A 21,771-nucleotide genomic window follows, 5' to 3' on the forward strand; every position below is an offset into this window, starting at 1 on the left:
GTCGCCACCTCATCGCAGGGCCAACACAGATAGACAGACAACATTCACACTCACATCCACGCACTAGGGCCAATTTAGTGTTGCCAATCAACTTATAAATCATGCCTCTTATTTATATGGTGAAGGTTGTGGACATAAACCGAGAACTTGGTCAACTTTGACATACAACTTAGACCTGAAGATGGCAAGAAAGACACGAAAATATGCTCTTTTGCACCCACCCTTTTTTAACCCTTTGTGAGGATTAATTCTTCATCTAAAGGGGAAGATATGAACATCCCATCAGTCGGCATCCCAGTGAGAGCAGACATTGTAGGCTTAAAATGAGCAAGATATGTAAATATGACATGTTATTAAGAATGTTACTACATTACATACTGTATATATGTACAGTGTGTATTTAAAATGTTGATGAAGGTTTTAGGATGTTATTTAGAGCACTTTATAGGCAGAATAGAGCGGCTACTAATGACTCAATTGTTAGCTAACTTTTGCTAAGGTTTATTTTCTATTGAGGATGCATTAACCATCGACCTGCTCAGTGGCCTTGTGGTTAGAGTGTCTGCCCTGACACTGGAAAGTCGGGAGTTCGTACCCCGGCAGAGTCATACCAAAGACTATAAAAACGGGACCCATTGCCTCCTTGCTTGGCACTCAGCATCAAGGGTTGGGGGTTAAATCACCAAATGATTCCCGAGCGCGGCCTCCGCTGCTCTCACCTCCCAGGAGGTGAACTTGGGGATGGGTCAAATGCAGAGGATCATTTCACCACACCTAGTGTGGGACTACCGTTGGGACCTGAACTTTAACTTACAAAGGGACTGTGAATGATTCCAAAAAGTGCAGTTCTCCTTGAAATGAGAAAACAGAACAACAAGATATCATGTGAAGTGAAGTGAATTATATTTATATAGCGCTTTACATAGTGAAACCCAATACCTAAGTTACATTTAAACCAACGTGGCTGGCACTGGGAGCAGGTGGGTAAAGTGTCATTGCTCAAGGACACAATGGCAGTGACTAGGATGGCAGAAGCTGGGATCGAACCTGGAACCCTCAAGTTGCTGGCACGGCCACTTTACCAACCGAGCTGTACCGCCCCAAGTAACAAGAACAGAATATATTAATAATAAAATGCCTGATAGCAAATGTGATGACTTCATCTTAATACTGTCCCTTTTCGGGCTTTCCCTTTTAAAGGGCAAAGTCCTCGCAGGGTCTTTTGTCCTAATGACTGTCTGGTTAAAGTGAAGAGACTATAATTCAGGAAAACTATTTATTAACAAATGGACTAGAATAAGTCACTCATTTTTACAGGTAGCTAAAGTTGGGATATAATTAAGATAATGAAGGAAGACGTGATTAAGAAATGTTTAATATAGATTAGAATAGGCCGTGCAACTAATCATATGTCCTGAGTTCCAGTTGAAACTGGGTGCAAGTTCATGCCCACGCACATACACTCTTATCGCCCACATTCTTGCCACGGTTTACGTGGCTTCTTGGCCCAGGTCTGAAGGACAACACCAGATATGAAGTCAGAGTCCAGGGAGAAAAAAGCAGCAGTCAATATCGCACAGAAGGAACCTTCCTGGTGTTACCTGACGGCACCACCACCAAGCTGCGACACCACTACAAAGACTCCTCCATGCTCGTGCTCGTACCACAGCCTGAAGTACCAGCAATGGCTGACATCTACTGGGTACGCCTCCTCCCGGGAAGGAGTGAAGGACAAGGACTGCTCCAACTGTTCTATCAGTGAAAGCCCTGGCTGACTGAGCTGCGTCCGTATGTACCACCACCTGTTATGGTCACCAGTCAGATGACTCATACCAGGAGGCCTTAAGACTCCTATATATGTTGGAAGTCAGGGTGTGGCTGATCATGTTGACCTTTCATTGCAACAACTAGCATGGTATGAGATGGACACCATTGCTGTCCCACATTGTTCCCTTGCTCTCTGTCCTGCCTACCAAGCCAAAAACTTAGGTCCAATGATGAAACAGGGCGTAGCTGCCGCTGATTGGACCGACACGCAAATACCACATTTTCAACACTCCCTGTTGTCGGTTAAAAACATAGCTATGGGCTGCACTTTGGACACACCTGCTGTAGGAGCTAGCAGCTACACAACAGCTAAGCTAAAACAGCACATTTAAGCATATCAAATAATTATAGTTGCTTAATACGTACACGAAGTCTCCAAAAAAGAAGTCGGATAGAAAGTATCCAGTAACAAAAGTGTCCGCATCCTTCAACTTTCTACGCCATGAGCTTGACTTAATGAATTATTGTGGCCACTAGGTGTTGTGAAAGATCAAATCGAACAATTGCAAAAGCATCCGTCATAAGGTTAGTGTTTTTATTATATTTGTGTCAATATGTATAAGCATCCTCAGCCTTCCCGGTAAGGTCTATTCAGGTGTACTGGAGAGGAGTTTACACCGGATAGTCAAACCTCGGATTCAGGAGTAACAGTGTGGTTTTCGTCCTGGTGGTGGAACTGTGGACCAGGTCTATACTCTTGGCAGGGTCCTTGAGGGTGCATGGGAGGTAACCCAACCAGTCTACATGTGCTTTGTGGACTTGGAGAAGGCATTCGACCGTGTCCCTCGGGAAGTCCTGTGGGGAGTGCTCAGAGAGTATGGGTTATCGGACTGTCTGATTGTGGCGGTCCGCTCCCTGTATGATCAGTGTCAAGAGCTTGGTCCGCATTGCCGGCATTAAGTCGGACACGTTTCCAGTCAGGGTTGGACTCCGCCAAGGCTGCCCTTTGTCACCCATTCTGTTCATAACTTTTATGGACAGAATGTCTAGGCACAGTCAGGGCGTTGAGGGGATCTGGTTTGGTGGCTGCAGGATTAGGTCTCTGCTTTTTGCAGATGATGTGGTCCTGATGGCTTCATCTGGCCAAGATCTTCAGGGGGGATGAGAATCAGCACCTCCAAGTCCGAGTCCAAGGTTCTCGCCCGGAAAAGGGTGGAGTGCCATCTCCAGGTTGGGGAGGAGACCCTGCCCCAAGTGGAGGAGTTCAAGTTCCTCTGAGTCTTGTTCACGAGTGAGGGAAGAGTGGATCGTGAGATCGACAGGCAGATCGGTGCAGCGTCTTCAGTAATGCAGACGCTGTATCGATCCGTTGTGGTGAAGAAGGAGCTGAGCTGGAAGGCAAAGCTCTCAATTTACCGGTCGATCTACGTTCCCATCCTCACCTATGGTCATGACCGAAAGGACAAGATCACGGGTACAAGCGGCCGAAATGAGTTTCCTCCGCCGGGTGGCGAAGCTCTCCCTTAGAGATAGGGTGAGAAGCTCTGTCATCCGGGAGGAGCTCAAAGTAAAGCCGTTGCTCCTCCACTTCGAGAAGAGCCAGATGAGGTGGTTCGGGCATTTGGTCAGGATGCCACCCAAACGCCTCCCTAGGGAGGTGTTATGGGCACGTCCGACCGGACCCAGGACACGTTGGGTAGACTATGTCTCCCGGCTAGCCTGGGAACGCCTCGGGATCCCCCGGGAAGAGCTGGACGAAGCGGTTGGGGAGAGGAAAGTCTGGGCTTCCCTGCTTAGGCTGCTGCCCCCGCGACCCCACCTCGGATAAGCAGAAGAAAATGGATGGCTGGATGGATGGATGGATGGAGGGATGGATTTGTAACACAACTTGATGTTTCTTGAAAAAAGCGTCCAGTAGTTGATGTTGTCGCTCCTTCTCCTCTTTTTTGGACAAAGTTCCTCCTCATACTCTGCTATTGTGTTTTCCTAACATTACAAATATTTCTTCAACGGCAGCTGTTAGTCGCTGATTCACTCACATCATTTGTAATGTAGACATGTTCACACAATAATAACACTTTACACTTACATTGGATCTCTGCTTAATGTAGACATGTTCACACAATAAAAACACTTTACACTTACATTGGATCTCTGCTTAATGTAGACATGTTCACACAATAAAAACACTTTACACTTACATTGGATCTCTGCTTAATGTAGACATGTTCACACAATAAAAACACTTTACACTTACATTGGATCTCTACTTAATGTAGACATGTTCACACAATAATAACACTTTACACTTACATTGGATCTCTACTTAATGTAGACATGTTCACACAATAATAACACTTTACACTTACATTGGATCTCTACTTAATGTAGACATGTTCACACAATAAAAACACTTTACACTTACATTGGATCTCTGCTTAATGTAGACATGTTCACACAATAAAAACACTTTACACTTACATTGGATCTCTGCTTAATGTAGACATGTTCACACAATAATAACACTTTACACTTACATTGGATCTCTGCTTAATGTAGACATGTTCACACAATAATAACACTTTACACTTACATTGGATCTCTACTTAATGTAGACATGTTCACACAATAATAACACTTTACACTTACATTGGATCTCTACTTAATGTAGACATGTTCACACAATAATAACACTTTACACTTACATTGGATCTCTGCTTAATGTAGACATGTTCACACAATAATAACACTTTACACTTACATTGGATCTCTGCTTAATGTAGACATGTTCACACAATAATAACACTTTACACTTACATTGGATCTCTACTTAATGTAGACATGTTCACACAATAATAACACTTTACACTTACATTGGATCTCTACTTAATGTAGACATGTTCACACAATAATAACACTTTACACTTACATTGGATCTCTGCTTTGATGTGTCGATCACTTCCGCCTCTCTTTGTTAGCAGCTAACAAGCTAAGCTAAGCAGCAGGCTAGGCTAGCAGGTCAAAGTGCACTCAGACTAATGTATCCGCATACAAACAATGACTCTGTTAAACGACATACATGTGCACATGGACGTTGTAATTAAGACCAAGAAACCATAATAACCAAAACAAGGTATTCTCCGTCAGACGCCATCTTGTTTTGTTCTTCCTCCTGTGTGACGTCATCGAGGTGTTCTCAACCGCGGAACAAATGTTGTCCAAACACGTGTTTCACTGGGACAATAGTGAGTGGTGCACACTTCCTTCGCCCAGCCACAGAACAACAGAAAGTGCCATTTAAGAGTTGCTGGTGTAACAATAAGAAGAATATATTCCACTCCTCTCTTGTACATGCGGCTTATGAGGTAATATACATTATATATGTTTATATTATTTACCTGATATGTTGTTCGAAGCTAACGTGCTAGCGTTAGCCAGCTAGCAGGCCTTTGTAGCAAATGCGAGCGTCTGAGGAGTGTATTTTATATGTTCTCTATGACAATTATATTGACTTATTTAATTCCTTAACTGTTTTTTTGCTGTATAGTACAGTCACGCTTAACATCATTAAATATTTCTTACTAGAAAGGAACGAACGTCTCGTAATTTAAGTCTGGAATAAGTCACATGGTATAATAATAATAATAATACATTTTATTTGGTATAGCGCTTTTCAGTGTACTCAAAGACGCTTTACAGGATAACAATTTAAATTATTATTATTATGACAGTGTAATATAATGTATTACACATACATTGCAGTAGTCTACTTTGTGTTGGTGCTAACTTTATTAGCAATAAATACAAATTATGTTGTTTGCATGCACTTCTATTACCTTGATAACATCCATCCATTATCCTACCGCTTGTCCCTTTTTTGGGGTTGGGGGGGGGGGGGGGGTGCTGGAGCCTATCTCAGCTACATTCGGGCGGACATATCATGGAAATTCAATCAACTGACGCTTGTTATTACGAATACACTATTTGCACAATTGTAAGTGATTATATATATATTATATATGTAAGTAAATATTTAATGAAATAAATGTTAAATATTAAAAATGGCTTTAATATACTGTACACAAATTGAACATGCATCAATATTTTGTTTGTAATCGAATCCTGAGGTACCCAAATATTCTCAAAAAAAAAAAAAATAAAAAAAAAATAAATAAATATATATATATATATATATATATATATATATATACTATATTTCCAAAAGTATTTGGCCACCTGCCTTTACTCACATAAGAACTTGAAGTGCCATCCCATGGAATTGTCCAAAATGTTTTGGTATCCTGGAGCATTCAACGTTCCTCTCACTGGAACTAAGGGGCCAAGCCCAACTCCTGAAAAACCAACCCCACACCATATTTCCTCCTCCACCAAATTCCACACTCGGCACAATGCAGTCCAAAATGTAGCGTTCTTCTGGCAACCTCCAAACCCAGACTGGTCCATCAGGTTGCCAGATGGAAAAGCGTGATTCATCAGTCCAGGCGTCTCCACTGCTCTAGAGTCCAGTGGTGACATGCTTTACACCACTGCATCCCACGCTTTGCATTGGACATGGTGATGTATGGCTTAGACACAGCTGTCCGGCCATAGAAAGCCATTCCATGAAGCTCTCTGCGTACTGTGCGTGGGCTAATTGGAAGGTCACATGAAGTTTGGAGCTCTGTAGCAACTGACTGTGCAGAGAGTCTTTGCACTATGCTGACCTCTGTCAGTTTACGTGGCCTACCACTTGGTGGCTGACTTGCTGTTGTTCCCAAACTCTTCACGTTTCTTATAATAAAGCCGACAGTTGACTTTGGAATATTTAGGAGCGAGGAAATTTCATGATTGGATTTGTTGCACAGGTGGCATCCTATGACAGTTCCACACTGGAAATCACTGAGAGCGGCCCATTCTTTCACAAATGATTGTAGAAACAGTCTCCATGCCTAAGTGCTTGATTTTATAAGTGATTAGGACACCTGATTCTCATCATTTGGATGGGTGGCCAAATACGTTTGGCAATATAGTGTATATATATTCTCACGCCAGCACATTTCTTAAGGTGTGAGTGAGTTTCAACCAACATACTATTGCACGGCCACACTCGCTGACACTTGTTACACGTGCTTCGCTGCACTTCTGTTGGTTTTAAGAATGTTGCTTTCGCAGATGGAAGAACGAGGAGAGGATATTGCGTGTAAAAGTAAAGCAAACTAATCACAGCTCTGCAGTCCTGGTCATCGTTGACGTGAGGTCAGACTATTTTGGAGGTGCACGTCAAGTTTGGCTGGTAGGTTGGTAGTGGGAGGAGCGAGTTGGCGTCACTCGATGCTGCAGCACAATGAAACTTTTATACGTGCAGACTGACTTAACCTCTTAAAGCCCAAGCTGTTTGTTTACATGATTTTTTTATTTCTCTTTGCTATTTGGGCTTATTTGACCCAAATTAGAATAAAAACTAAGAATCATCTTTTGATATGATGTGCTTAGTCCATAAGTACACAAACATGTACTTCATGGAAAAAATATTATATTTGATAGACTAAAAAATATTTGTCACATCTGTTTGTTTGTGTTGTCTTGCAGACGTCCAACAGATGAACGCTTGTCAAGAAGAACGTGCCCTTCAGCAGCAGGGGGGCTCCTCTTTGAGGCAGGAGGATCCACGGCACCCTTACATGAAAGAGGAAGAGGAGGATCTACACATGAAAGAGGAAGAGGAGGGAGAGTGTCCTGTAGGGCAGGAGGAGGATGAAGTCAGCAAGTTTCCACTGACTGTCGTCTCTGTGAAGACTGAAGAGCATGAAGACAAAGCACCTGAGTCCTCACAGCTTCATCACAGTCCAAGTAAGCACAACATCCACATATCATCTCATACAATGTTTGTGACACATGTTCATCCGGGGGCCACATTTATGACTAAAGATGGAGATATACTTGCTGTTTAACACCACTATTTAAAAATGAATGCTCATCAATCATCAACAGTGTAATTACTGGGGTGTAACCATGTGACCTAGAGGCCGTCCTCCTTACCTCACGTGGTCAAATGAAGGCAAACATTCAATATGGCTACTGTTTATTTACCTTTAGCAGCACATATGTCAGCATATTTCAAAGGTTTAGTGGTGAAGATTAGGGATGTATACCAAGTACCATTTTTTTAGTACTGGTTCCTAATTATGTCCTCCATGAGGACCGTGAAGATTCTGGACTAAGGACACAACTATTTGTATTCTTAATTCCAGCTGACTGACGTAACTATGACACGTTGTCACATTGAGTTCAGCTGCCGCTGCTACACATTAAAAATCAGCTTTGAATAATGACAAATAAGGAAGCAACAACATGCAAAAGTTTGATGTGTGTGTTATTGACAAGAAGATGACATAACTGCATTTCACCTTGCACTGCACACATAGTTGACTTCTTTAAGACTTCAAATAAACAGCTGTTTTTTTTTTTCTTTTTTTTTTTCTTTATTTAACCAGGTAAAATCTTATTGCGATCAAATATTTATTTTCCAAGGGAGACCTGGCCAAGAGGGCAGCAGCAAGGTTACATTAAAAACAGTAAACAACACATAAAACATGACATTTACAACATTAAAACTTGCTGACATAACACATGTGCATACAGACAAGGTAGACTGCAATCCTTTCACAGAAGCTTTAAACTCATTCAATGTAACAAGAGTTTGAAGTTGAATATTGGATTGTAGGTTATTCCAAGCCTTCGCTGCTGAAAACCTAAATGCTTTCTTGCCCAGTTCAGTTCTTAATTTGGGGACGACAAATTGCAGAACATTCATTGAAAGAAGATTGTGACTTCCTTGTTTCTTTGTTAAAATACAAGACGGATAAGATGGGGTGATACCCAGAATGGTTTTGTAGATGAACACATACCAATGATTGAGGCGTCGGGCACATAAAGATGTCCAGTTAACCATTGAGTATAACACACAATGGTGAATAAGTTAACCATTGAGTATAACACACAATGGTGAGTAAGTTAACCATTGAGTATAACACACAATGGTGAGTGAGTTAACCATTGAGTACAACACACAATGGTGAGTAAGTTAACCATTGAGTATAACACACAATGGTGAGTAAGTTAACCATTAAGTATAACACACAATGGTGAGTAAGTTAACCATTGAGTATAACACACAATGGTGAGTAAGTTAACCATTAAGTATAACACACAATGGTGAGTAAGTTAGCCATTGAGTATAACACACAATGGTGAGTAAGTTAGTGATGAATCTCAGTGCCCCGTGGTACACACTATCCAGCTTGTGGAGACAACCAGCAGTAGCATTCATGTACTGTCATGTCTGTATTATCATGTTTTGTTTTAAGTCATGTTTTGTTTAGTTTCTGTCTTTTCACTCCCTTGTCTGGTCACCATAGCAACCATTAGTTTTCACCTGTCACGTCACGCACCTGTTTCACGTTTTGAGTCACGCACCTGCTTTCACTAATCATGTCCATAGTATTTAAGTTCAGTGTTTTTCAGTTTGTCTTTCTGACGACCTCACACCCCATATATGCTTCTGCACACCCTTATGATCCTTGCTGCTCTTTTTTCATGCCGGTTCCATGCCAAGTAAGTTTTTGTTTATCAAGCCACAGTTAATGTTTTTGTTTAATTGTTCATAGTTTATTTTCCGCCACTGTGCGCGCTTTTTGTTTATTCCTTTTTTTTTAATAAATATAAATAAAAAAATGTACTTTCATTCCCGTCTCGCCCGTGCCAACTTTCCGTTGCATCCCGGAAAAGCAAACTCCCCAGACCAAGTCCTGACATGTACAACACATCTCCATAGTCAATAACAGGTACATTTGTTGTTTCCACCAATTTCTGTTTCACAGTAAAAGAAAAGCAAGACTTGTTTGTATAATAAAATCCCAGTAAAAGTTTCAGGTTTTTTTTGCAACATACTGAATGTGCTCCTTAAAACTCAAGTGGTCATCAATTAAAATCCTAAATATTTAAAAGCAGATACTAACACAATTTGTTGCCCATTTCTTGTTCAAATGTTCTCACACAGTGCTGATCTTACAGTTTTTGACGTGGTAAGGAACATACACTTTGTTTTCTCTGCATTTAAAAGCAGTTGAAGATAGCAAAGTTGTTCTTGTACTCTGTCAAATGCATGTTGTAGATATTTAAAGGCCTCAGCAGGAGTGGGTGCTGTGCAGTATATGACAGTATCATCAGCGTAGGAATGGAAAGTTGAGTTCGGAATATTCTGTCCAAGATTATTAATTATTAATTAATAATGGGCCCAACACAGAACCTTGAGGGACACCCTTTTCCACTTGCAGGACGTCCGAGAAGGAACCTTCTATCTGAACAGCCTGAGTTCTGCTTGTGAGGTCATTTGCAAAGCATCCAAATGCTTGCTGAGAAAAACCAATAGCTGAAAGACGTTTGATTAAAATGACATGATCAACAGTATCAAATGCCTTTGAAAAGTCAAAAAAGAGGGACAGACAGCACTGCTTCTTGTCAAGAGCTTCAGTTACATCATTTATAAACTTCATTGCAGCAGTAACAGTACTGGTATTTCTGCCAAAACCTGACTGAAATGGTGACAGAATAAAGTTGGTGTCCAAAAAGTATTTTATCTGTTCACTGATAAGGGATTCAAGCACTTTTGCCAGAACAGAGAGTTTAGAGATCGGTCTGTAATCATTTAGATTACTAGGGTCACCTCCTTTTAATAGGCGGATTACAAGGGCATATTTCCAATCCGAGGGGATTTCATTTGAAATTCGAGTAAAGTTAAAAATGTGAGTCAGTGGTCCAGCTATAATTTCAGCTGCCAACTTTAAAAAGAGCGGCTCCAATTTATCTGAGCCAGCTGGCTTTCTAGGTTTAAGTTTTTTTAGAGCCCTCATTACCTCTGTTGTGGTAAAGGGTGTAAAGTTAAAAACCTGGGTATTTTCAACGGTTCTTTCCGGAGTTAGCGGAACTTCAGTAAAGTTGTCAGAATTATAGAGAAAACCAGAGGAAATAAAATGATTATTATAATGACTACCCATTTCTCTTCTGTCACTTACTCTGACACCATCAACAAGTATACTAGGTGGGAGATTGACTGAATTACAGCAGGCGGACAAAGATTTGATGATTTTCCAAAACTTCTTTGGGTGTTTGAGGTTTTCAATTGTTGTGGAGAAATAATATTTTGATTTGACTTTCCGAAGGAGAGAGGTAAATTGATTCCTTAATTGTCTAAAATTCAACCAATCTGCTTCTAACCCTGACTTGCGTGCCCTGGCCCAAGCAGCATTACGCTCATGCAATACATCTGACAGGTCTGATGTAAACCACTGATTGTCACGTCCTTTAACCCTACATTTTCTAAAAGGGGCATGTTTGTTCACTATACTCAAGAAGTTTTCGTGAAAATATTTCCAAGCCAGTTCAACATTATCAAAAAGAGCAATTCTATCCCAATTAAAAAGATGCAAGTCATGTAAAAAAGCTTGCGTCTCAAATAATTTCATATTACGTTTTTCAAGAAGACGAGGTTTGCTTTTAGGAATCCTTGTGTCTCGCACTACTGCAATCACACAATGATCACTCACATCATTAGGGAAAACACCAGATGCAACACATTTAAAGGGCATATTTGTTAGAATTAAGTCAATGAGTGTAGCTTTTTGAGGGCATTTAGGATTAGGTCTTGTAGCTGAGTTAATTAATTGTGTTAAATTTAGAGATTCACACTGTGCTTTCAAGGAGTCAGACACAGATGTGAGCCAGTCCCAGTTCAAATCACTATTTCATTGTATTTCAGTTGAGACAGAAGCATTACAAGAGTAGATAGGGAATTAGTAGGGGCAGATGGAGGCCTATAACACCCCACTACCATAATGTGGTGATTTCTAGCTAATTCAATTTCAAGTGCTAACAGTTCAAGTTCTTTACTTACTGATTCAGAGAGCACTAATTTAACATCAAACCTCTGCTTAATATATATGGCCACTCCACCACCTTTTCTTTGTCGGTCAGTACGATAGACATTTTAGCCATGAATGTAAATATCTTTATCAAGCACAGATTATTTAAGCCAAGTTTCAGATAAGACTACAATATCAGCATTTGTTGAGTTTATCCAGATCTTTATCATATCCAGTTTAGGAAGTAAACTCTGAACATTGATATGAATAATCCCAAGACCAGATTTAGTTTTAAAATCTGCAGGTGTAAAACATTGTGTAGGTGTATCAGGGCCTGGATTAGTCTCAACATTTCCTGAGAGCAATAACAATAATATAACTAAACATTTGCGCTTAAAGTTACCATATTTTGAGTCGGTCTTTAATCTGTCAAGATAAGTGCTCACAATAGGGGAGGATGCAGTAATGTTGATGTGATCCCTCAAAACAAGGAAACAATAAGAATGAATGGACTCTACCATAGTATGCAGCCATTTGGTTTTGTCCAAAGTCACAGAAATCTTCAACTGAGATATGGCCGAGGTTATTTTGTAGCTGCCACTATGATGAAATGTCAAATTATCAAATATGTCAAACTGTGCATCTTGAAGTAGCATAGCTCATGAGTGGGGGTGACCAGACCCATTTGGGACACCAGTAAAACCACACCAAAGTATAAAACACAATATAATAATTTGTGACATAGTAAGAGGAGAAGTTTCACTTGTTTTACCACTTTTGAAGATGTTAGCAGACAGGGCTAAAGACTAGCAACCAAGGCCGATGGGTGGAAGCCCGTAGACGAAGCCAATGGCTGGAGGCAAGCAGCAGGTCGATGGAAGGCTAGTAGGCAGGTCGATGGTGGAAGGCTAGTAGGCAGGTCGATGGTGGAAGGCTAGCAGGCAGGTCGACGGTGGAAGGCTAGCAGGCAGGCCGATGGTGGAAGGCTGGTAGGCAGGTTGATGGTAGAAGGCTAGTGGCGTGGTTGGTAGAGTGGCCGTGCCTGAGGGTTCTTGGTTCAATCCCCACCTTCTACCAACCTAGTCACGTCTGTTGTGTCCTTGAGCAGGACACTTCACCCTTGCTCCTGATGGGTCGTGGTAAGCGCCTTGCATGGCAGATCCCGCCATCACTGTGTGAATGAGTGAATGAGACGGGATGAGTTTGCTAAGTACAAAAATGAGTCGAAATGTTTGAATGAAAGAAACTGCTTTTCTAAATGTGTCCTCTAGATGTCGCAATAGCAATTCTTTGTATCTTTGTAGATGATGCTACATATGTAAAACACAACTAAAACACATGATGTTAGCGCACCAGTCGCAGAAAATGAGCAAACTACATCAATAACATCCTGTAATTTGTTTTGATATTATTTATTTATCTTGATAGATTGAAAATGAACACCAATGAGTTGACTGATGAACATTATCACACAATTGATTCTGAAAGTGTAAAAAAGGACAACTAAAGATAGAATACTATTGTATGTAAAAAAAAAAAAACATGATTTGTACATTTTCAGAATGTGTTTGTTCTGTTTTTAAACAAAGGAAACAATCTGCAGTTGTCTTTATTTTTACGTTATCTTGCCGTGATTTTACCAGTCCGGCCAACTTGGAGTAGATCTTTTTCCATGTGGCCCCCCATCTAAAATTAGTTTAAACACCCCTGGCCGAGTTCTTCCTGCGAAAAGCAGATACGAGAAAAAAATCTATTTATGAAACGGAATAGATCCCTTAAGATTTGTTGAGTAATATCAAGGATTATCCGTCGGTGGCGTTCCCAGACGTGGAACTATCTTGAGTTCCAGACGTCATTTTACACCACAAATTATGGTTAAGTTTAGAGATAAAGTTTAGGTGTCATAGACCGTATACAGAATGAAATATTTACACACTTTATATCAGTGAGTGTAACGTTAAGAATGCCTCAATCAATGCTGTCTTGTACTTATGAAAAAAACTTGCTCCTCATCAAATTTCCAAGTCTGTTTTTGTACTCACTTTTGAATTAATTTTAGTGGCTGGGACAAAAGGAAGTATTTCCCGTGTTTTGATTGGTTGTTTTGCTACACACTTTTAACACAACACACGAAAGAACACAAATAATGTCATTGTGTTAACAGTGTCAGTCCAAAACTATTTATATTCTCTCTTTATCTTATTTACTTATTTACCCAACAGACGCTCAACAGCCCCTTCACATTAAAGAGGAAGAGGATGATCCACAGCCAGCCTACATTAAAGAAGAAGAGGAGGATCCACAGCCCACCCACATTAAAGAGGAAGAGGAGGATCCACAGCCCACCCACATTAAAGAGGAAGAGGAGGATCCACAGCCCACCCACATTGAAGAGGAAGAGGAGGATACACACATTAAAGAGGAAGAGGAGGATCCACACATGAAAGAGGAAGAGGAGGATCCACACATGAAAGAGGAAGAGGAGGGAGAGTGTGTTGTAGGGCAGGAGGAGGATGATGTCAGCAAGTTTCCACTGACTGTTGTCTCTGTGAAGACTGAAGAGCATGAAGACAAAGCACCTGAGTCCTCACAGCTTCATCACAGTCCAAGTAAGCACATATCATTTTATTCTCAGGGCATTCAATCCATCACAACTGGACTGTTCACTTTGTCTTAGAAGACTCATCCAAGTAGGCTTCATCACTTCATGCTCATACACTTCAAGTCTTAAATCTAATCATTGGAATTTAGAGGGGAACTGCACTTTTTGGGGGGAATTGTTTCTATCGTTCACAATCATTATAAAAGACATGATGGTGGATATATAATTTAAAAAATAATTGCATTCTAAGTAGGGCTGGGCGATATGGACTTTTATTAATATCTCTATTTTTGGATATGTTTAGTCCATGTCACGATACACCATATATATGTGGATATGTTTAGGCCATGTCACGATACATCATATATATGTGGATATGTTTAGTCCATGTCACGATACACCATATATACCGTATTTTCCGCACCATAAGCCGTCCTGGGTTATAAGCCGCGCCTTCAATGAACGGCATATTTCAAAACTTTGTCCACCTATAAGCCGCCCCGTGTTATAAGCCGCATCTAACTGCGCTAAAGGGAATGTCAAAAAAACAGTCAGATAGGTCAGTCAAACTTTAATAATATATTAAAAACCAGCGTGATGTGGGCGCGCGTGGAGTCGTATATCAACATGGAGCCACCCGGCCTCTTCGCGTAAACTTCCCTTAACCACTCGCTCATCTTCTTCATCCATCCATCCCTTCGAGTTAGCTTTTATGATGACGCCGGCTGGAAAGGTCTCTTTTGGCAAGGTCTTCCTTTTGAATATCACCATGGGTGGAAGTTTCTGGCCATTAGAATGGCAAGCTAGAACCACAGTGAAGGATGACTTCTCATTCCCTGTGGTGCGAATATTCACCGTACGTGCTCCCGTTGTATCCACAGTGCGGTTCACAGGAATATCAAAAGTCAGTGGAACCTCGTCCATGTTGATAATGTTCTCTGGCCGGATCTTTTTTTCAGCTATCTTGTTTTTACAATATGCACAGAAAGTAGCCAGCTTTTCTTGAAAGTCTTTAGGCAGTTGCTGTGAAATAGTAGTCCGTGTGCGGATGGAGAGATTGCGTCTTTTCATGAACCGGAAACCTGTCGCTTAGTAGGAGCCATTTTGTGGTCTTTACAGATGTAAACACACAAAGGAAATGAAACGTAATATCCGCGCCCTTCTTCTTCTTCTACAGGGGCGGGTGGTTGCTTACAGTAGAAGAAGAAGCGCTTCCTCTTCTATGGGGGCGGGTGCTTACCTTGGCGGTTGCTTGCCGTAGAAGAAGAAAAAAGATGGCGGCTGTTTACCGTAGTTGCGAGACCTAAACTTTATGAAAATGAATCTTAATATTAATCCATATATAAAGCGCACCGGGTTATAAGCCGCAATGTCAGCTTTTGAGTAAATTTGTGGTTTTTAGGTGCGGCTAATAGTGCGGAAAATACGGTATGTGGATATGTTTAGTCCATGTCACGATACACCATATATATGTGGATATGTTTAGTCCATGTCACGATACACCATATATATGTGGATATGTTTAGTCCATGTCACGATACACCATATATATGTGGATATGTTTAGTCCATGTCACAATACACCATATATATGTGGATATTTTGCCTTAGCCTTGAATGAACACTTGATGCATATAATCACAGCAGTATGATGATTCTATGTGTCTACATTAAAACATTCTTCTTCATACTGCATTAATATATGCTACTTTTAAACTTTCATGCAGAGAGGGAAATCACAACTAAGTCAATTTAGCAAAAGTGTATTTATTAAACAGTTATTGAGCAGTGGCACAAACATTCATGTCATTTCAAAACAGAAAGTGCAAGATTGTCAGAGAAATTTTAAAACAAGCTATTAGTGCACTTTTGTGCATGATGTAACTAAGATGACATATCAAAACAACACTAAACTAAAGTGCACTTTTTGTATAGAAGGCCACTACAATAGTTTAAAACAAATAAAGTGCACTTTTGTGCATGATGTCACACAAGATATTTCAATAAGTGTCAAATAAAAATGAGCTGCATAGAAGGAAATCAAATAGTGTATGTCCTTCACTATGTGGTAGGTTCCTGCGGACGTTATCTCCTTCTGTTGTTGACTATTTGTTTCATACGGTGTTGATCTGGAAATGGTTGCTTGGATAGTTTGTGGGTGTGGCACCGACCGAGATGTTGACATCATTCTCTAGCGAGTGACATTTCAAATGATGCTACATATTAGCAGTGCTGCTACTTTTTGTAGCAACACTTTTGCCGCATACTTGACATACAGTATTACGGTTGTCTGTTCAACATCTTCCCGCTTGAAGCCAAACCACCGCCAGACGATGGACCCCCTGCTGTTTTTCTTGGGAATGAATTCTTCCTTCATTTGTTACCAGATTGGCACCTTCTTTCTCTCGTATTACCACTAGCACCACAGCTAACGTTACCATGCCGCTACCTGTCTGCTCCGTGAGAGCGTATGACGTTGCACACGTGACAGTATGTGACGTATGTAAGAAGGTGTGCTTGTTTTATGTCTCTGTGAGAAGGAGAGACAAGAAAGAGTGAGAAGAGCCTGTAGTGTAATGCCTGCAGCTAAAAGCAACTGTGTGAGAACGTATACTCCAATATCACCATATAGTCAATTTCTATATCGCACAGAGACAAACCCACGATATATCCACTATATTCCATACATCACCCAGCCCTAATTCTAACTCATAAATGTAAATAAAAGTCCACTTGCAATGGAGCCAATGGGAGGTCCTCTATAACCATCCAAAATACACCAACAATACTCCATTTGCATTTTGTGGCTTGAATGTCCACCAAGTGTTAGTTGAGTTGAGTTGAGTTGAGTTGAGTTGAGTTGAGTTGAGTTGAATTGAGTTGAGTTGACTTTGAGTTTATTTGGAACATGCAAGCACACAACATGATACATCACACATGCATGCATACAACATGATACATCACACATGCATGCATACAACATGATACATCACACATGCATGCATACAACATGATACATCACACGTGCATGCATACAACATGATACATCACACATGCATTTATACAACATGATACATCACACATGCATGCATACAACATGATACATCACACATGCATGCATACAACATGATACATCACACATGCATGCATACAACATGATACATCACACATGCATGCATACAACATGATACATCACACATGCATGCATACAACATGATACATCACACGTGCATGCATACAACATGATACATCACACATGCATGCATACAACATGATACATCACACAGGCATGCATGCAACATGATACATCACACATGCATGCATACAACATGATACATCACACATGCATGCATACAAACATGATACATCACACATGCATGCATACAACATGATACATCACACATGCATGCATGCATACAATATGATACATCACACATGCATGCATACAACATGATGCATCACACATGCATGCATACAACATGATACATCACACTTGTCTTTTCAACATGTTGGAAAAGGAGTACCGTATTTTCCGCACTATAAGGCGCACCTAAAAACCACAAATTTTCTCAAAAGCTGACAGTGCGCCTTATAACCCGGTGCGCTTTATATATGGATAAATATTAAGATTCATTTTCATAAAGTTTCGGTCTCGCAACTTCGGTAAACAGCCGCCATCTTTTTTCCCGGTAGAACAGGAAGCGCTTCTTCTTCTACGCAAGCAACCGCCAAGGTAAGCACCCGCCCCCATAGAACAGGAAGCGCTTCTTCTTCTACTGTAAGCAACCACCCGCCCGCATAGAAGAAGAAAAAGCGCGCGGATATTACGTTTCATTTCCTTTGTGTGTTTACATCTGTAAAGACCACAAAATGGCTCCTACAAAGCGACAGGGATCCGGTTCATGAAAAGACGCAATCTCTCCATCCGCACACGGATTACTATTTCACAGCAACTGATATTCCTGTGAACCGCACTGTGGATACAACGGGAGCACGTACGGTGAATATTCGCACCACAGGGAACGAGAAGTCATCCTTCACTGTGGTTCTAGCTTGCCATGCTAATGGCCAGAAACTTCCACCCATGGTGATATTCAAAAGGAAGACCTTGCCAAAAGAGACCTTTCCAGCTGGCGTCATCATAAAAGCTAACTCGAAGGGATGGATGAAGAAAAGATGAGCGAGTGGTTAAGGTAAGTTTAAGTTTACGCGAAGAGGCCGGGTGGCTTTTTTCACGCAGCTTCGTCCATGTTGATATACGACTCCATGTGCCCACATCACGCTGGTTTTAATATATTATTAAAGTTTGACTGACCTATTTGACTGTTTTTTTGACATTCCTTTAGCGCAGTTAGATGCGGCTTTCAACACGGGGCGGCTTATAGGTGGACAAAGTTTTGAAATATGCCGTTCATTGAAGGCGCGGCTTATAACCCAGGGCGCCTTATGGTGCGGAAAATACGGTAGGAAGAATCAGAGCTTATTTAATCCTACCACTTTTCTTTTACATAACAGTTGCTAACACTTTTGTGCACTTCCTGTTCTCAATGTATTCACAATATACTCCATAAGTAATCACAATAAAAATAAATAAATAATAATGAGTGAAGTAAGTTATATTTCATATGGTGAGATGAGTAAGATGATGTAGAAAATGAATGATGGATGAAATAAATTGAGAATGTTTATCTTCTTCTTTGTACTTTGTAAACACTTTAAGTGTGAAGAGTTTCTTGAAGTGGATCATATTAGTACATTGTTTGATTGCTTTGCTTCATCCATTCCATCATTTAATTCCACATACTGATATACTGAAGGTCTTAAGTGTTGTACGTGCATACAAATGTTTTAAATTACATTTTTCTCTAAGATTATATTTCTCCTCTTTTTGAGAATTGTTGTACATTCTTGGCTAGCAGGTTATAGTTTGCTTTGTGTATCATTTTAGCTGTTTGCAAATTCACTATGTGGTGGAATTTCAGTATTTGTGATTCAATAAATAAAGTGTTTGTATGTTGTCTATAACCAACATGATGTATTATTATAACTGATCTGTTATGTAACACAGTTAATGAATGAAGTGTACTTTTGTAGTTATTTCCCATATTTCTACACAATAAGTCAGATATGTAACACTAGTGAGCAGTAGAGAATATGAAGTCATTTTTGGCCTAGAACATATTTTGCTTTATTCATTATTGATGTGTTTCTTGCTACTTTATGTTGTATATTTTTTACATGAGATTTCCAGTTCAATTTATCATCAATTATTATACCTAGACATGTGGTTTCATTTACTCTTTCAATTTCTATTCCGTCTATTTGTATTTGTGTCTGACTTTCTCTTCTACTGTTACCAAATAGCATTATTTTACTTTTAGTGAGATTCAAAGATTGTCAAAGCATCTTTTTAATGTGTTCATTTCTTCTGTTATTATTTGTATTATCTTCTGTGTGTTCTCTCCTATTTTTCAGTCCTTTTGTCATCCATGGTTGGTTGTTTTTCTTTTGTTTCTTACTAACTTCTTTCCATGGACAACATAAACATTGATATTATACATGTGGGCCAACATTTATATATATATATATATATATATATATATATATATATATATATATATATATATATATATATATATTTGATGTGGCAAGCTACTTTTGCAGTGTAGCTTGTAGTGTAGCATGCTACAATTCTCTGAGGATAGCTTAGCTCCATTTAATTGAGAGTAACTTGTAGCTTAGCTTACTACATTGTCCAGGTAGCTTGCCCATCACTGTCTATTTGGCCTAGCTCACATGTCAATAGTTTGAATACTGCAAACTTCAATACAGTAACACCTCATTTGTTCTGCAGACGTCCAGCGGGTGTCAGCGGGGAGTCATGAAGAGGAGTGGCACACCAGTGTGGGACAGAAGGAGCTACAGGCCCCCTCCCACATTAAAGAGGAGCAGCTTCATGATGAAGATGAAGCTCAGTCCTTACAGCTTCATCACAGTCAAAGTGAGGAGAACAGAGGGGCGGAGCTTGTAAGTCAACACATCACAGAAGCTGATGGAGAGCATTGTGAAGATATCAAGTCAGAACCAGACAGCATCTTTGCTCCACTGTCAGACATGGACCACATGATGTCACACTCTTCTGATCACAGTGACCACATCCAAAAACCTTTGGAGAGTAAAAATGACTCTAAAGGTGATACGAGACATCACACTAACAACAAACACTTTGACTGCTCTGAATGTGGGAAATCATTTAGACTGAAGAGTAATTTTACAAGACACATTAGAATACATACTGGAGAGAAACCTTTTACTTGCTCTGTTTGTAAGAAGAGTTTCTCCAGAAAGGAACAAATGACCACACACATGAGAACACACATTGGAGAGAAACCTTTTACTTGCTCAGCTTGTGCTAAAAGATTCAAAACTAAGAAAGACATGACCACACACATGAGAACACACACAGGTGAGAAACCTTTTGCTTGCTCAGCTTGTGCTAAAAGATTCAACACTAAGAAAGACATAACCAAACACATGAGAACACACACAGGTGAGAAACCTTTTACTTGCTCTGTTTGTAAGAAGAGTTTCTCCACAAAACATTACATGACCACACACATGAGAACACACACTGGAGAGAAACATTTTACTTGCTCTGTTTGTAAGAAGAGTTTCTCCAGAAAGGAACAAATGACAATACACATGAGAACACACACTGGAGAGAAACACCACACGATGTCAGACTCTTCTGATCACAGTGACCACATCCAAAAACCTTTGGAGAGTAAAAATGACTCTAAAGGTGATACGAGACATCACACTAACAACAAACACTTTGCCTGTTCTGAATGTGGGAAATTATTTAGACAAAAGAGTAAATTTACAAGACACATGAGAACACATACTGGAGAGAAACCTTTTACTTGCTCTGTTTGTAAGAAAAGTTTCTCCAGAAAGGTTGACATGACCACACACATGAGAACACACACTGGAGAGAAACATTTTACTTGCTCTGTTTGTAAGAAGAGTTTCTCCACAAAGCCATACTTGACCAGACACATGAGAACACACACTGGAGAGAAACCTTTTACTTGCTCTGTTTGTAAGAAACGTTTCTCCACTAAGCAAAGCATGACCACACACATGAGAATCCATACTGGAGAGAAACCTTTTACCTGCTCTGTTTGTAAGAAGAGTTTCTCCACAAAACCTAACATGACCACACACATGAGAACACACACTGGAGAGAAACATTTTACTTGCTCTGTTTGTGCTAAAAGATTTAACACTAAGAGAGACATGACCACACACATGAGAACACACACTGGAGAGAAACCGTTTAGTTGCACTGTGTGTGATAAGAAGTTCAGGTTTAAGAATCAGGTCAGTAAACACAAGTGTGTAACAGTCATGGAAGCTGCAGGGATTTAAAAACACTTAAACAGTGATTGTGCTAAATGTAGTTTAAAAACACAGCATGTTT

The 21,771-nt window shown here is 40.2% G+C and overlaps 1 protein-coding gene across 1 annotated transcript; it reads left to right on the forward strand.

The window, feature by feature from the left end:
- The first annotated feature begins 5,004 nt into the window (after positions 1-5,004).
- Positions 5,005-14,877, forward strand: LOC133570813 (uncharacterized). The gene is made up of 3 exons (XM_061923531.2): positions 5,005-5,132; positions 7,357-7,617; positions 13,910-14,877. The coding sequence occupies exons 2-3, from the start codon at positions 7,368-7,370 to the stop codon at positions 14,362-14,364; spliced, it is 705 nt and encodes a 234-aa protein (XP_061779515.1). The 5' UTR covers positions 5,005-5,132; positions 7,357-7,367; the 3' UTR covers positions 14,365-14,877.
- Positions 14,878-21,771: the final 6,894 nt, after the last annotated feature.

The sequence above is a fragment of the Nerophis lumbriciformis genome, linkage group LG28, assembly GCF_033978685.3.
Source record: "Nerophis lumbriciformis linkage group LG28, RoL_Nlum_v2.1, whole genome shotgun sequence".
Classification (NCBI taxonomy): Eukaryota; Metazoa; Chordata; class Actinopteri; order Syngnathiformes; family Syngnathidae; genus Nerophis; species Nerophis lumbriciformis.

Excerpts from the sequence above, each read along its gene's own strand:
- LOC133570813 (XM_061923531.2), top strand. The coding sequence starts at position 7,368 with ATGAACGCTTGTCAAGAAGAACGTGCCCTTCAGCAGCAGGGGGGCTCC. Across the intron at positions 7,618-13,909 it reads ACAGCTTCATCACAGTCCAA|ACGCTCAACAGCCCCTTCAC; the intron begins GTAAGCACAACA and ends TTTACCCAACAG.